At 46.0% G+C, this 16,820-nt stretch overlaps 2 protein-coding genes and 1 long non-coding RNA gene across 5 annotated transcripts in view; 1 reads left to right on the top strand and 2 right to left on the bottom strand.

The window, feature by feature from the left end:
• LOC130152660 (uncharacterized) overlaps window positions 1-4,243 on the bottom strand; it is a 35,140-nt gene extending 30,897 nt beyond the window's left edge. The window contains exons 1-2 of one of the 3 annotated variants that reach the window (XR_008823072.1): window positions 4,141-4,243; window positions 3,524-3,592 (exon numbers count right to left, since the gene is read on the bottom strand). This is a non-coding gene — a long non-coding RNA (uncharacterized LOC130152660). Of the gene's footprint in view, window positions 1-3,523; window positions 3,593-3,884 lie in introns of all 3 variants that reach the window. The other 2 variants (XR_008823071.1, XR_008823074.1) reach the window with 2 other exon arrangements.
• A 124-nt stretch (window positions 4,244-4,367) lies between these two features.
• MAD2L1 (mitotic arrest deficient 2 like 1) lies at window positions 4,368-7,577 on the top strand. Its single transcript, XM_056357676.1, has 5 exons — window positions 4,368-4,492; window positions 4,632-4,778; window positions 4,859-4,979; window positions 5,703-5,806; window positions 6,359-7,577. The coding sequence occupies exons 1-5, from the start codon at window positions 4,417-4,419 to the stop codon at window positions 6,529-6,531; spliced, it is 621 nt and encodes a 206-aa protein (XP_056213651.1). The 5' UTR covers window positions 4,368-4,416; the 3' UTR covers window positions 6,532-7,577.
• Window positions 7,578-7,963: 386 nt separating this feature from the next.
• Window positions 7,964-11,988, bottom strand: RPL7L1 (ribosomal protein L7 like 1). Its single transcript, XM_056357666.1, has 7 exons — window positions 11,865-11,988; window positions 11,628-11,736; window positions 9,706-9,869; window positions 9,391-9,528; window positions 9,017-9,126; window positions 8,564-8,776; window positions 7,964-8,303 (listed from the first exon to the last, which is right to left on the bottom strand). The coding sequence occupies exons 1-6, from the start codon at window positions 11,876-11,878 to the stop codon at window positions 8,568-8,570; spliced, it is 744 nt and encodes a 247-aa protein (XP_056213641.1). The 5' UTR covers window positions 11,879-11,988; the 3' UTR covers window positions 7,964-8,303; window positions 8,564-8,567.
• Between the last annotated feature and the right edge of the window lie 4,832 nt (window positions 11,989-16,820).

The raw sequence follows: 16,820 nt of genomic DNA, 5'->3' as shown, positions 1-16,820 counted from the left end.
AAAAGAAATACAGTTATTTTGACAGTTGCCACAAGGTATCTGTACTTACCCTGCAAACTTTAACACTAAGACTGTTGAAAACAAACTGTACCAACAACAACAAAAAAGAAAACAAAATGAGCTTGGTAATAAAATGTCTGTCAAAAAGTGCAGTATTTTACATTGATTCTAGAGTTAATTTCAGAGAAGAATACATCACCAAAGGAAACCTGTGAGAGGACTATGAAGACACAATGGAAGACAGTAAAAAAGCTCACACACCCCAAAGCAATTTAAAGTTAGGAAAGTAACTTACAGACTTAGAAGATTTAAAAATAACTCTTACGTAAAGGAACAGTAATGGTACTTGGCTGTGCTGGTGGTCTACCTGATGTCCAGGAAAAGCTTCTCCTGGGAATCACCCAAATGTCACATCCTCCTATAGCACAGAAACTAAACAGCTGACAAAGAAAGTAACAGTTTCGCCAAGTATCAGGGAAGCTCAGCCAACTGAGGACTGCCTCACCTGGCAGGTCACCTACAACAACCACAAGCTGGGCTGAGAGAGGGAGCAGAATGCCTAACCTGCAGAAAAAGAATGAGCTCAACACTTGCCATGGAGTTTGAGTGCTGGCAGCTACAGGGATGGACAGCATTCTAAAACCCTAAGGAGAATCAAAGCAATGCAGAGAAAATAGGAGGGAAGAAGGCAAAAGGACTAGCTATTTCTATGGGCTCGAAAGTACGGGATCTCCTCCTGAAGCGTGGGAAATCACTCAATAGAGCTTGAGGTCTAGCAGAAAAGGTGAAGCACTAAGGCTCTGTCGGTCAGGGTAAGACTTCCTTTCTCTGCACAGGAAAAACTGGCTTTACTGAGGCTTAATATGACAACTTGTTAATGTGATATGAGGGCTTTTGTAGCAAACAGAACTTTCATTTCATAGACTATTTTGCTCTGCAGGAAGGAGAGACCTGTCCACATGATCCTGAGGAGAAAAAATCCCCAACAATTGGGAACAAACTCTACAAGTGGATTATGTCTTCCACTGAATGACTATGGGAATGTGACCTGGGTTGCCTTAAAAAATGTGAAGGCGTACCAGTGATATGGACTGTTCTAGGTTCGTTGACAATTGCTATGGAGAAGCAATCATTAAATGCTGCAGAAGAGCCAAGCTAAATAGGGAACATTTCCTTCCACAAAAAGAGAATTAAAAAAACTCTGTCATAACATGAACCAATAATTGACAAAGAGAGCAATGACTAAAGAATCGTAAGAGACCTAAATTAAATACAACTGGGATTTCACATTCCTTATGAAAATTAAGGGTTTTAGCATGAGATAATTAAAGCAAGCCAGCTCCTGGTGTGCCAGAACATATAACTCACCCTGTCAACTTCGTTCCTGAGGGTCCCTCAGAGCTGGTCAGGAAGCAGGCTGGCAGCCACAGAAATTATTCACTAACCCGTGGCAGGCTTTCTGCTGCCCTCCCTTGCAAGAGCCCTGCAGCCTTCCTTCTGTCACGTAGCTGTACATGCACCATCATCGCATGGAGCGTACCCATTCAGTAACACGACTAAAGGACTTACGTACTTACAACCTCATCACACTTGACCGGGCTGCAGTCAAGTGGTGGCCACAGATCAGTTACACAACAGATAAGCATACATTCCCTGGGTGCCTATGTTGAGGGGTATTGGACTGACCTAGCCAAGAAGGTGAGTGACACTGACCTAAACAAAGTGAAGAAAATGAAGCTTTATGGAGCTTAGGCCTCATAACAGAGAAACAAAGATGAGATAATCAGAGAATGTGAAGGGAAAAGCAGCAAACACACATTGTCAATAACTAAACCTTCACACTATTTGGGGGGGGGTGTGTGTGTGTGTGTGTGAAGAACATCTCGATGACACGAGAAGACCACGAAGAACATTCTAGTAGAAGAAATACAAAGGCTAAGAAAAAGCAGGACACTACTTAATGGAAAAGACTGAACTTCTCAAAACTAATGAACCGGTCATGGAAAAATAATATGTTAGAAGGCAAAGGGAAATATTAGCAGCTTAGGAGAAAGGAGAGGTATTGAAAACATGCAGTTCTTATCATTAGATTACATTGCAGCATATATAAGAAATGTAAAGAAGAGCAGTAACTCATTGTAAAAGGGAAACATTTCCCTAAAGAGTGAGAAAAATTAAAATTCCAAAATGCAAAGGTGTTGCTTGGGTTTGTGGTTGTTGTTGCTTGTTGGAGGTTTCTTTTGGGTGGTGGGTGGGGGCAGATGACACATCAGGGCAGAAACCAGTGTTAACTGCTATACAGAACTGGGAATAGAGAAGTGATCCAAAACTCTGTGAAATACCATGCCAGGTTCACTGAAGGAAGCTTAGTTTTCACGGAGGTACTGGGGATCATCACCACCTCTCAATACCTGCCAGATGAATCTTGCAAGGAATAAAGATGCAATTAAGCCTATTGTTGATAAGCATATCTGCCTGATCATATCAACAACAGATCTTCAAGCTATCTACAATGAAATGAATTTGCTAAACCAAGAAGCATTTCGATTTTTTTCTTCCATTTGGTTTTAACAATAAAAAAAGCTAGAGGAGAAACATTTAAGTATTAATCATAAGTTCTACTGTTTTTGCCTAACCTCAGGCAACTGGGCTTTCAAGCCCTTATATATTTACCACAAAAATGAGCAGCTCACCAAAAACCCCAGAGAAAGCAAAACAGATGAAAAGCCAAGTGGGGGAAAAAAAGGGGAGTTGAGACCATTTTAGCATAGATGAGCACAATAGTACATAAGGTTTGAAGCAAAACAGCCAATATACACAGCTATCTAGCTTCTAGAAGCTGGGCTTCGGATGAAAAATGCTTCCATTACCATAGGCTTTGAAATACACCACTCAAAATATTTTATTCAGAAGATAAATGTGTAACTCAATCACTAGTGATCAAGACCCAGAATAAAGTTCTCTAGGTTAATAACTGAATTATTCAGACGCTTTCAGAACTTCAGCATATGATTACAGGTCTGCACTATTTGTTTTAAATCACAGCACCCTGAAGCAACTGTACTTCCTCTTAGAGCAAAAACTGGAACAAACCAGGAGTCTTAGCTTTTGAGAAAAAATATTGTATTATGATAAAATAAGCCATCACACCATTGATTCACTCTTTTAGCACTTGGCCTACTGTGCCGTGTATTGATCATATGACTTTTGTCCTAGGCTAAAAAGGTCGCTTAATTTTAAGGCTGTTCTGATCACTTTAGGGCATCTAACGCAGGTGTATCTTAGATGGTAACGTCTACTCATTCCAGATGCTTCAGAAAATCCTATTCGGGGAAGGATTTCATTTGCAGCTCTTCCATGCCCAACAAACCCATTCACTTTTCACGTATTTGCTCAATGTTACCAGCTGACTAGCTGGCCACCTAGTTACTATCCCAGTAGACTATGGCCTCCCCTCTTTTTGATACTCTTCAAATATATGAACACTTAACATTTACTTGCTGTTTTGCTTGGTCTTTCTTACCTATTAGCCTCTGCTACAGTTTCCTCCGTTTGATATCCACCGCCAACTGCAGTATCTTCTTTGGTGTCCCTGTAATAAAATGATTGAAGTGCTTTGACAAACTAGCAATTGCCCTTCACCATGGCAGCCAGGCAGCAGAGTGGGTATGCCCTGAGGGGTGAACTTGTGGGCTCCCTACCACTCTAAATGCCTCTTAACCCCTTTCTTTGTGTGTTACCCACTACCCTACGGATTTAAGGAAAAAGTGTCCCATCCTGCCTTCCCCGGTTCTCCCTGCCTGCCTTTTAATAGTGCTTGCAGAAAAGGCCAGTTTTTAGTCAGCTACCACATGATTTACAGAGTGAACGCTACCAAAAGTCACCTAGAGGTGCTTGCTTCGCTTCATTCGTGCCTGGAAAGCATTACTTCAAAGTTCAAAAGCGCCTTCATAAGGACGAATGTACCTAAACACACCGAAAGCAAACTTCCAACAGCACTTCCAGGGCGAAGCCTCACTGCACCCCCAGCCTGCTCTTCCCTCAGCCCCGCCACAGGTGACTCTTCCCTCGGCCCCGCGCCACGCCACGCCGACTCGAGCTGGTGGGACGTGTAACGCGCTAAAACCTTTGTTTTCTTACAGGTCGCCGCCCAACCTGCAGCTTTCTATCGATAGCAGCCCCGCTTCGCCACAAAAGTCGGGCCGCAGCCAGCGCACTCCTTCCCCTCAGGAACCGCCTCTCCTCAGGCGCGGCGCGCCCCCCCCCCCCCCCGCCTTCCCGCCTCCGGCGGCACGCGGCGCAGGCGCAGGCAGGCGGCGCGCGGCCCCAGGCGCACGCGCGGCGGCGGGGCCAGAGCCGGGCGGGGCGGGGCCGGATTTGAACCGGGCGGCGGGGAAGCGGTGGCCGCGCACCGCCATGGCTAAGCAGCAAGGCCGGGAGCAGCAGGGCATCACCCTGCGGGGCAGCGCCGAGATCGTCGCCGAATTTTTCTGTAAGGGGCCAGCAGGGGTGGGGGGTGGGGAGGGGGGAGGGGGAAGGGGGAAGGCTGGTAGGCTTCCTGCGGGGCTACATGGCCGCCGGCGGGGGGGGCCGGCCGCCTCACGCTGCCGTTCCTCTTCTCCCCGTCCCAGCCTATGGAATCAACAGCATCCTCTACCAGCGTGGCATCTACCCCCCCGAGACCTTCACCCGCGTCCAGAAGTACGGGCTCACCCTCCTGGTCACCACCGACCCCGAGCTGAAGAACTACCTGAACAACGTGGTGGAGCAGATGAAAGGTAGGTGGGCGGGGGGGGGGGGGGGGGGAGTGTGTATCCCTGCCGGCGCCGCTCGGCGTAACTGCTGTGGCTTCTTTCAGAGTGGCTGTACAAGTGCACGGTGCAGCGCCTGGTGGTGGTCATCTCCAGCATCGAAAGCAGTGAGGTCCTAGAGCGGTGGCAGTTTGACATCGAGTGCGACAAAACCGCCAAGGAGGAGAGGTGAGTAATGCTGCCTGCCGCGCCTGCTCGTCCCTGTGCCCCATAACTCTGCAGGGACAAGGCAAATGCCGTGTATGTTAGCGCCGTCCTGGTTCCGCGGAGCAGCCCAGGCAGCCTGCCCTCAGTATGAGCATGGATGGTGTTCTTTCAAACCTTACCGAACCTATAGAATGGTTGCAAAAGTCTTCGAAGACCATCAGGTCTGACCGCTGACTCAGGACTGCCGTGCCCACCACTAAACCAGGTTCCCTAAGCACTGCATCTATGTGTTTTTAAAACTTTCTTTCTTCTGCTATTCCTTCTGTTTGTCTGCAAACTAGTCATATGATTGAAGCATGTATAATCCTCAGGTGTTGGGTTTTATTTTTTAAAGCATCAGATCAAAGCTTGATTTTTAATCTTCAACAAAGTACATAAAATCCTGTTGCAGGCACGTGCCCTCAAGAACTACTGCTTTTCTGCTGTTATGCCAAAATGTTTTCATCCATGACGATCTGAGAATAAATGTAACATTCCTTACAAGTACTATGAGGCTTCACAAACAACAATAGGAAACTATCACTTAACTTTTCTAAGCCTATCTACCTAGGGCTTAAAAAAGCATCACTACCGTATCAAAATCCAACACCAAACAAACAAACAGAGCTCAATAGAGAGAACTATTTAGAAAAGTAATTATAGTGGAAGCTTCACTTTCTTAACAGAATTTTCTTATTTTTCCAGTGCACCACGAGAAAAATCTCAGAAAGCTATTCAGGATGAAATCCGATCTGTTATCAGACAAATAACTGCCACAGTAACTTTTCTGCCACTGTTGGAAGCTGCCTGTGAGTACTCCTAACTTCACTGAAGAAATCAATCACTTCTTTTGGAAAACCTTAACAACTTTGCCACTTTAGAAAATAATTTTCTGCCATTTAATCATTGCATGTCATATACCAGCACATTTCTGAGACAGCGTTTTCTTAGACTGAGATCAGGACAGAAGTCACGGTGACTTAACTAAAGTTATAAAATTAGTATGTGTACTCTGAGGAATGTTTTCATAAACAATTATTTTTGTGACAAGCTGTAGACAGGCTTGTATAAATAACCATTGAGTTCATGTGAAGTGTTACACAGAGCTCAGCTCCACAGCATTTTGACATTTCAAAATAAAAATTCACATAACTTTCGAGAAAATAAAAATGGCTACACATGAATATAACCAGACGTGTTTCCATGCTTGAACTACTATTTCTTTTCCACATAACTAGCATCAGTGTAATTATTGAGAACCTTGGTTCACGTCTCAAGTTATAGAAGATGCACTTTTTAATATTAAACATGCTATTTTCTTCTCTGTATGTTACTGTTAATTTGTTCCCACTTGTTTACAGGTGCCTTTGACTTGCTGGTATATACAGATAAAGATTTGGTAGTGCCAGAGAAGTGGGAAGAGTCAGGACCACAATTTGTAGCCAATTCAGAAGAGGTTCGTCTTCGTTCCTTCACTACTACCATCCACAAAGTAAACAGTATGGTGGCTTACAAAAAGGATTCCTTCCCCTAAGACATGGAGGGGGGCGGCATTTGTATATATCCTCTCACCCTGTATAGTTTGTTAATAGCGCAGCTAAGCCATGAACATGTCATTACTGTTGCTCTTGCTGAAGTATAATACAGAAAAAAAGGCAATGTGTTTGTCTGTGATAACGTGGTGTAACACTAGACTAAGGAGGCATTGTTTTTAAAACTGTATGAGCTAATCTAATGGTGTGTTGAACTACCACATTCACTAGAAAAACTGCCAAAATCTAGGATTACCTGCCAGAATTATTTTCAGATCCTGTTATTTAGTATTTTAAGATTATAATAAACTACATTCTATTGAGAGGTTTAAGTTCTCTCTGGCACTAAAAAAAAAAAATAATCTCATTTCCAACATGCCCATTCTTTGTTAAAAGCCTGGGCTGTTTTGAGAACCTACCCCAAAATGAATTAACAGCACAATTCTGAAGTTACTTGTACCTCTTTAAGATGAAAGCAGCTGTCTTACAATGAAAATCTTAAATATGCGAAGCCTTGTATATTAATGACTGCTAGGCTTGATTCTGGGGACGGTGAAGTCAGTTTGTCTAGTGTTTGTCAAGCATTTTTTATGTATCATTTTATAGATTAAAGGTTGAAATTGTATAGTGTTCTAAGTCAGAGCGTGTATAATGCTTTGAGATGGTTTTATAAATCTTTTTTTCTAACTTGCAGAACACCCTCAGGGCATCCTACTTTATTGTTACTTTAACTGTGTCCTCCAAGTCTCAAAACACGCATTGTGGAGTCAATATGAAATCCATTCATGGATTAATAGCTTATGTCCACTTAAGTCTTCAAGTAACAGTACAAATGGTCACAGTGCTTTCCATATTTGTTAAATATACACAGGACTAACCTGCTTTTGTACTCGAAGTTAGGGATTTAAAAGTGTGTCTATAAAACTTTCAGGCTCTTCCATTTTTTGCTCATTTCCTTCACCAAATTCACTTCAGCCAGAGTATTTTAACTTTTCCCGCTCTTCTAGAGAGATACACAATTCTTCCTGTTAATTTCAAATGTTTATTTCATTTCAAATGTTTATTTAAAAATGTTGCTTACATGTACTCCACCACTGTATTACAAAGCTTCTGGGCTTTCCCAAAGCCAGCAGTTCTCTCCCCAATCTCGCAGAAGTGAAGAACAGGCAGCCTTTTGTAAGTCAGTAGCACAAACTTCTGGCTTTTTAAAATAAATACAATACTCTGAAAAAGTGTTACCTCATTCCCTACTAGGGCTTGCTCTGCAGTAACAGGAACACCTAGTGTCTTCTGCCTGTTAGCAATATCCTTAAGCAGGTGACTGCACTACCCCTTTACACCTAGGAGGTGCACTTCAAGAAGTGCAACTTCAAGCACTTCCCCTGGGGAGGACTGGATCAAAGCAGTGAGTGCAAATCAACTCTTGACAGAAAGTTGCACCAGAGAACTGACAACCACTGCTTTATACCACAGATGAGATCAGGATGTAACTGGTACAGAGCCAGCAGTAATGAGCATTAAAAAAATAGAAATTGTTTTACAGAGATGCAGGAGTCAGGTTTCTCCAGAAAGTTGCTTCGTTCTTGTACCAATACAATTTATCTTCTCCTTTAAAAAGGACCAGCCCAAAATCCATCAAGGCCATCTCCATTATCATCTGTATATTTTTTCTTTATTTTTCACAGAGGTATTAACAGTCAAGAGATATAGTGTATCGCTGCACAATGTCCATGAAAAGGAGCAGGTTACAAATCCAGAATATTTCACAAAGACCCTGCACAACAGAAAAAAAAAGAAAAAAAGCCCTGTCACATTAATGCATTCCCAGCAGTCAAGCTTTTATAGAGGTGTCCAATGGATTTGCTGATACCTAATGGGACCCACACTCTTATCTTCCCCAGCCATGAGGGTCAATTCTGTAGGGCAAAGGATCAAAACCAAAGAAGTCCCCCTCATCTCCGATGGCAGTATAGTTATTCTTAGGAAACCGAACAAAGGGTAAGATTTAGAGGGTACACAACAGGCATTCCTCACCTGACTAGTTGAGCTGACGTATAAGCTGGTTGATTGCTTCACCTCTGCAGCCAGGCTTACCCATTTCCTTGAGGAAACCCACTTTGTTACGTGAAGCATGGCGAGCCACTGACAGATGGAATGGCCACAGAAAGCTTGTGACTTTTTTGAAATACTTCCCAGCTGAGTAGATTTCATGAATAAGGTCTTCCAGGCAAATAATACCACACCTCCCTGCAGGAGAAAAAAAATAATTAAAAAGAAAACAAACAAAACAACAAAAAGGCCCCCCACAAACAACACATACATGAGAGATGCCTGACTGTATTACCTTTCCTCACACCACTCCAGAACTGCCAATCCCCCATATACGAGTCTTGCAAGGTACTTCTCCCTCCCCTCCCTCTTAGATCAGATTGCAAACTCTCAACATTCGCCTCTTTTCTTGATTAACTTCCTCATCCTCTCCCTTACCTAAATGTTCCTCTATCAGCACGTTGTCTGTCAGAGGCATCCTCTTTTTGCCAATCTTGGCTTGGCCCCGCTTCAGGATGAGCTCTCGTACAGATTTCAGGTTAGGGTGCCTGTACAAAACCAAAAAGACAGATTCTGTAACACAGAGACACAATACAGCGGGAAGTCTCACCCCACTTCTTCATACACAGGAGGAAAGTAAACCAGTTATGTTTAGAACAATGAGAAAAGGGACGATAACAAGCTTTATATCTAAAGTTGATACAGTTTTGAATGTTACTGAAAAAGCCAGCTATGGATTTGTGATACCATATGCAGAATCAAAAAGCTACAATATTTACAAACTACCATCAAGTCACAGGACTGGTACTTACCCCCACGCCACATAAGGTTCCACAATCCGCAGCATCTTCAGTGATAACGGAGTTAGTTTAACAAATGTTCCAGTGAAATTTTTTCTCAGACGCAGCAACTCAATCACTCTGCTTACCCTCTTACTCACTCCCTTAATACTGAGTAAGAAAAACACACAACTATTATTAATCACATTTCTCTAATACAGCAACAAAAAGCCTCAGATTACCTACAAGGAGCATGTCTTGGTAAATCACACTTCCTTTGCTTAGAAACAATATTACAGCTACATATGATAGCAACAATAAAGGTAAGGAGTAACAGAAGTTTCTTACTCTGCAATCCGCACAACAAAGGCAAGTTTGTGCTCCTGAGGTACCACTGTCTGTCCAGGTCTCTGCTCCATGCGCCTCAGCCGGGTTTCATCTCGGTGTTTTCGCCATGAATCTCGAACAAAAGCCTCAAGGCGTTTAAACTGGATTTGTTTCCCCTTCTGGTGCTAAAGACAAAAGGATAAGAAATTATTGCCCTTCCCAGCAGTCTTAACAGGTTTGCATCTCAAAGGCCAAGTGAAAATCAGAACTTGACGAGCTACGCTATTTCAGTTTTGGAGACAGTAAGAAGAAAATAAATTTCATAATCTAAATCCAAGGGAGACAGAACTGAGGGACAACATGAATTTACAAACAGCAAGCTATAATTCATGAGCACTGAACAAAGAGGTTTTCCCCGGGGGTGGGGTGGGTGGAAGGGGCGGGGGGAACAGAGCAAGACCAAGACCCAGGGTACTTCAGGCACAGGAGAAATCAAATGGAAGCATTTGCAGCCACAAACAAACAGATCTTTGCAACTGCATACACAGCGTAGCCAGCCACTGGGAAAGTCAGAAATGTATGTATCTGGGTAAAACAAATGCTACAGAAATACTCTAGTGTGACTCAAAATTACCATCCCACAAAAAATGACCAGGTTTAAAGTCCTTTTCTATAAAGACACACACAAAAGAATCCAAACGTTCTAAGAATTTACTAAGTATTACTAATTTAAACACACAACACTCACCTCACTTGAAAAAATAATTAAGCTACTTTTCAGAATGATGGGAAAACTTAGAAGTTTTTTTTTTTAAATAAAGAAGATGTTTAAATGCCTATCCTTAGCTCAGGAACAAGTACATCCACCTAAATCATAGTGCTTTCTCATACGAATAGGAGTTAAACATGCATGACAGTTACCCAGTACTACTCAAGATACACTACTAGCTAAATTACTAGGCCATTTCAAATTAAAGAATCTTATGTTACGTGTCTTCTATTTCACCTTGTAAGTCACCCATGAAATTGGTTTGAATTTTCAAAGCAGGTAGACCGAATCGAAATTTTACCACTAGGGTCAAATTTCTAATAAGAATCTTAAAAGGTGACTATTTTACATTACCACTTATGGTTCCACTTCCACCTTGGAAATACAGTAAGCCACGAATGCATTTACAAATGCAGTATCTAACAAAAACGGCAGGGGTTTTGCACACAATCCCACCAATGCCACAGAAACCAATTCACTGGGAAAGCTCTGAGGCAGTTCCAAAACAGGCACCTGCTACGTCAGCCAAGATGGAGCAGAACAGGTCTCAAATTCTGAAACAGAAAGGTGTGTGATGCTCTGCCAGGCTGGAAACCGCAGCCTGCCTCTGTGTTAGCAGACATGCAGACAGGGGCTTCACTGGGACCTGTCTGTGCTCCAACAGATTTACCTAGCTAATGACAGGCAGCTGAGCCTAAACGCACTCTCAGCAAAGCACAGTCTCCAGGAGGGTTTCCAATGCAAAGGCAACCTGGTTTCAGACTATGTAATCCCACGGCAGCACTACATTTTGCCACGCGTGGCTGTACACATACCCACCCTAGCAATCACTGATCCAAGAGGCACAATTCAGTCTTCCATACACTACTGTGGCAGCCTAGCAAGCCAGGAAACTTTGTCTTTTTCACAGGGCTCAGGGCCAGGTTCAGAAGACTTTCAACAACTGAAGAGACAACCCAGGCGTGCCCTCAGAGGTAACCAACAGGCCATCACTGTACCAAGGCAGTCTCTGCCACCTCCCCTCGCGGGGGGGGGATGAGCCCCACGAAATTACGCTTCCCCCCTCCAAAACACAAGCAGGGGACAGCTGCGGACTCCCGCCGGCCTCAGCTGACCCCCCGCCCCCAGCCAGCTCCCACCGCCGCCCCGGGGACGGCCCCAGGCCAGCCCCTACCTTCCGCTTGTTGAGCAGCGCCTGCTTGGCCTGGGTAGCCTTGATGGCCTGGTAGGCCTTCCTCTTCTTCAGCAGGTTCTCCGGCACCAGCGGGATCCGCCGCCGCGGCCTGCAGGGCGGGAGAAGCCGGTCACATCCCGCAGCCGCGCACCCCGACCCCCCGCACCCCGCCGCCCCCAGCCCCGCCACCACGCAGCCCCCGCGGATGGCGGCGGATCGCGGGCGCCCCGCACTCACTCCTCCTCCGCCATCTTGCCGCCAGCGCCGCTGCGCACGCGCGAGGGCGGGGCGGGGACATGGCCGCGCGCGGCTCCCCGGGCGGCGGCGGCGGGGGGCGGGCGGCTCCCGCTGTCACCGCCCGCGTGACGGGGCACGGGCGGGGTGGCGGTGGTTTGAAAGCTTAAAGGTTAACGGCGAAGCCTGCAAAGCAAGGCCGCAGCCTCAGCAGGGACTGCTGTGAAACCGGCTGCCTTCTCCGCCTTGCCTCAAAGCTCCCAAAGAATACTGGAGGAGAAAAAATTATTTATAAAAAATAATAAATAAAGGCACAGGCAGTGTCCGTAAATGCCCTCAGCTGTTCCAGCCGGTGCCCGGCCAGCGTGGGGGCAGCTGAGGTGGGGGCAGCGCAGGCCTGGCCTCAGGCACGCTGCTGAGGCGGTGCTGTGAGAGGCGACAGCAAACCCGCGCAGAGCTGTGCCCGCGGGGTGACGCGCCCTCCCTCCCTCCCGGCCGCAGCTCACTGCCCCTCAGGGGACGCCCCGGCCAGGGCTGTGCCCACAGGGCGCGGTGCCCTCCCTCTGGGCCGCTCGATGCCCCTCAGGGGACGCCCCGGCCAGGGCTGTGCCCACAGGGCGCGGTGCCCACAGGGCGCGGTGCCCTCCCTCTCGGCCGCTCGATGCCCCTCAGGGGACGCCCCGGCCAGGGCTGTGCCCACAGGGCGCGGTGCCCTCCCTCTCGGCCGCTCGATGCCCCTCAGGGGACGCCCCGGCCAGGGCTGTGCCCACAGTGCCGGTGCCCTCCCTCTCGGCCGCTCGATGCCCCTCAGGGGACGCCCCGGCCAGGGCTGTGCCCACAGTGCCGGTGCCCTCCCTCTCGGCCGCTCGATGCCCCTCAGGGGACGCCCCGGCCAGGGCTGTGCCCACAGGGCGCGGTGCCCTCCCTCTCGGCCGCTCGATGCCCCTCAGGGGACGCCCCGGCCAGGGCTGTGCCCACAGGGCGCGGTGCCCTCCCTCTCGGCCGCTCGATGCCCCTCAGGGGACGCCCCGGCCAGGGCTGTGCCCACAGGGCGCGGTGCCCTCCCTCTCGGCCGCTCGATGCCCCTCAGGGGACGCCCCGGCCAGGGCTGTGCCCACAGTGCCGGTGCCCTCCCTCTCGGCCGCTCGATGCCCCTCAGGGGACGCCCCGGCCAGGGCTGTGCCCACAGTGCCGGTGCCCTCCCTCTCGGCCGCTCGATGCCCCTCAGGGGACGCCCCGGCCAGGGCTGTGCCTGCTGCGAGCGCCGCGCAGTGGAAGTAGCAGCCTCGCGGGGCTGTGGCCGTGCCTGACCGCTGGCCCTGCGGCCCATGGGGCCACAAGAGGTCCTTGGGCCTGACGCGTCCCTCTGCCCAGCTGTCCTGCTGCGAGGGGGCAGCTCACCGTGCCGGGGCCCACCACGCAGTCAGTGCCTCTCAGAGACAGCCGGCCTTCCCACCCTCGCCTGAGCATCCCGGGGAACTTTGCTGGCAGGAACTGGCCATTTTCTTCCCTTCCGTGATGGCTCCCAAGCACAGCAGCCCTGCCCCTTCCCTTCCGTGATGGCTCCCAAGCACAGCAGCCCTGCCCCCAACTGCCCGAAGGGCCGCACAGAGCCACCAGGGATGCCTGGGGTGTAGGTGGGTGGCTCAACGCAGCCATTCTGAGGAAGGGACCCCAAATGTGTCCTGGGTCCTGTAAAGTGAGAAGGCGTGCCAACCTCGCCTGCCGGGAGCCGGGCGGTGCGAGGGGGCGGCACGCCATCCACGTCCGGCTGTGATGGAGAGCCGGGGTGGTTGTGAAACAAGGGCATCCTTGGGGATGGGGAGCTGCAGTGCAGACAAGCCCTTGGGAGAGGGGAAAGTGGGACAAGTGGTTTGGCCAGCAATCTCACCCGTAGATGGTGCCATAGGCTCACACGAAGGAGATGTTGATGCATCTGATGAGGCTGTATTGTGTTCTGCCTCGACCTCTTTGCCAAGTGGGGTAGAAGAGGGGGGACATCTTCATTGCCTTTCTAATCAACTTCATTTACACCAACCGTAGTTTCCTCTTAACAGCTGAGAGCTTGAGCCTTTCACTAGAAACGACAGCATTTAACTGCTCACCTCAACGACTGCAAACCTTTATGATGCTGTAAATTAGGCCACTTCTATTTTGACACCTAATACTTGAATATCTGTATTTAGAAGCGTGACCCCGCATTCCAGTACCTGCTCAGACATATGCTCTGCAAATAACACACCCCTTGGGGAGCAAACTGAGCTTCCTACCAACTGTTCTCTGATGCAACCTTTTGGATTATGAGACAGAAAGAAATAAGCTTATGAAATAAAGTGCATGAAACTTTCACTGAAGAAACTAGAAATAAATCCATTCTATATAAATTTAACTCTGAAATTAGGGTAAGCTGCTCCGTATAAAAATAGCTGAAGTCTCTGGTAGCTCAGGACAGAAAATGTGGCCCATTTAAATCTAGACATGAACATGCATTGTTTAACAGAAGGAAAAGGCAAACGGGATCTTGGGTATTTCATTATTTATGGTAAGGAAAATAAGTAAATATTTCAAGTGCTGTTGCTAAGAAATGTCATACAGCATAACAGCATATGTAAGCTGGCTTGTTAAACTTTAACTAATAGTTATATTGTATTAATGAATGACTACTCAAATGCCCTTGTTTGCAGCGTTACTCAAAAAAAAATATTCTCACTTGCGTAGACAGTAAGCTGTTGTAAACTGAACTTCAGCACTCTGAACTCACATGCTCTCCTTTTTTCTTGACAAGGCCCTACATTTTCTGTGATTTCCACAAACTGTTATAGACAAATCCAATGACTGCGTGCTTACGCCAATCACCATCCATCAGTGATGGATTAAATGATTTCTCCTAGTTTATAGGCCATTCAGCATGATAGGTAAAATCTGTTTAAAAAAATTCTGGATATCTAGTTATGCCGCTTTCAATTATTACTGCTCAATGACCACAAACCAGCTATTGGCTTCCCATCAGTATTTTTGATGAAGCTCCATCATGAGTGCATTTTCTCTGTGCTTTGCCAACGCATCTCAGAACACACCCAAGGAAATTATGTTTGAAAACAAGGTTTTATATAATTAAAAATGCCTGTTGGTTTGGGGAGGCTGCGAGGGGAAGGCAGAGGTCACCTTTAAGGACCAAAATTGAATATGTTGTACCATAAATAAGTCATCCATAAAGCAAGCCAGGAAACCTATCTTTTCATCAGCAGGTTAGAATATAGCCTTTTTTTGTTTTCCTGTACTGCATGGAAGCTTTTTGCACTTTCATTTATATATATATATATATATATAAAAATCAGAATATAATTTTAGCAAAGGATGCTACCTTTTGATACTACCTGGAGCAGGTTTTTTGTGCTGTGTTAAGGAGATGGTGTTTGAAAGGTTGAATAGAGAGATCAAAATCCAAACACTGCAGATATCTTTCCGGAATGGGCAGGTTTTTTTCTTCACCCTGGAACGAAAGAATTTTTTTAAAAGAAGTATCAGAAAGCTAGGTCCTGCTTTGTCTGAGGTGCTTGCGTTTATAAATAAAATTGGGAATATTTTACAAATGACAAAGTGACCCTGCTGTCATCACACCAATCCACATTGGAGTGCTGCAGCACACTCACAAATCACTGCCCATGGTTTCTGCCTACCTTGACTTGAAACTCTTCACAGCGCATCTACAATAGGCAGAGCGGCCAGAAGCAGGTCCCTTCATTATGCTTGGGACTTCCCAAGAACATTATAGAGTAAATGAAAGCAACAAAGACAGACCTGCTCCCTTTTTTCCCCCCGCAGGCCTTACACAGCTCACATTCTCTAGCCTTATGTCTTGCTAGCTTTCATTTTATAGTGATACTTTAGACAGATATTTTGTATCATGTATTTTCATGTTTATTTCTATTACCTTATTCACAGATACAGATACAAATGCAAAGTCATTAGAAAATAGCAAACTCATGCTGATGGGTGTGAATCTCACAAAAGGAGATGCTGTTGCTTTGTTTCATTGTTGGATGGGTGTAGCCCTCTGAAAAAGTGACTGCAGCTCTTGTTTGGATTAAACATTTAAGGCTATTTTCTAACTGCAGTAGGAATAAACAGTGTGGACTTTAGCCACAGCTTAAATCTTCGCTTTCATTATGCCAGAGGCCTAGATTTCTGGAAGTATCTGAATGTCCTTCTCTTCCCATCAACTGAGACATTTGCTATTTGGCACACAGACCATTGGTTTTGAAGGTGAACTGTACATGGTTGTGGAATGAATAAGTTGTATGCAAAGTTCTAGTCATCTACATTGCCAGGCTGTTTCTACACTTGTGCATCCGTGGCAATCATGGACTCTAAATTTCTGAAGTTTTTAATCCTAGAAAACAGTGTATATCCCCAAAAGAATTTGTTATGACATGCCTACTGTAATAGAAATTTCCAAGCCTTTCTTTATACTTACTATGCTTTTGTTTAGATACTGCTAGTTACAGTTCTTATATTACAGCCTTTCTTAATATTTCTATAATGAGCGGATAGTTAATAGTAATATGATATAGTGCACTGCCATAGTTCCATAACTGTAAGCCATATACCTCTATAAATATAAAGCAAGACAGCATGCCTGAGAAGCTGTCACAGTATTCAGGCTGGTATTTGATCTGCAGCTTGAAAGTGCCACTTATGCATCTTGAAAAAGTAACAAAAACATGTTTCTAGTTGAGCACATGAATTTATATAAAAATACATAAAATCCATATATGTGAATTTATGTAAACAAATGTAAGCATAATAAAAATGTACATCTAGTTAAGAGAAGAGCACGTCAAGAACTGGTTCGCTTTTGTGTGCAAATATTTAGGGCTTCTGTGATGCAATCTACAGCACAAAGAGGAGGGATGATGCTGACCTGACTGCAGAATCAGTGCCTGCATTTTAGAGAGG

Source organism: Falco biarmicus, chromosome 1 (assembly GCF_023638135.1).
Source record: "Falco biarmicus isolate bFalBia1 chromosome 1, bFalBia1.pri, whole genome shotgun sequence".
NCBI classification, from domain to species: domain Eukaryota; kingdom Metazoa; phylum Chordata; class Aves; order Falconiformes; family Falconidae; genus Falco; species Falco biarmicus.
Note: the sequence above shows the minus strand (reverse complement) of the source record. Positions and strands in the feature narration are given on the sequence as shown.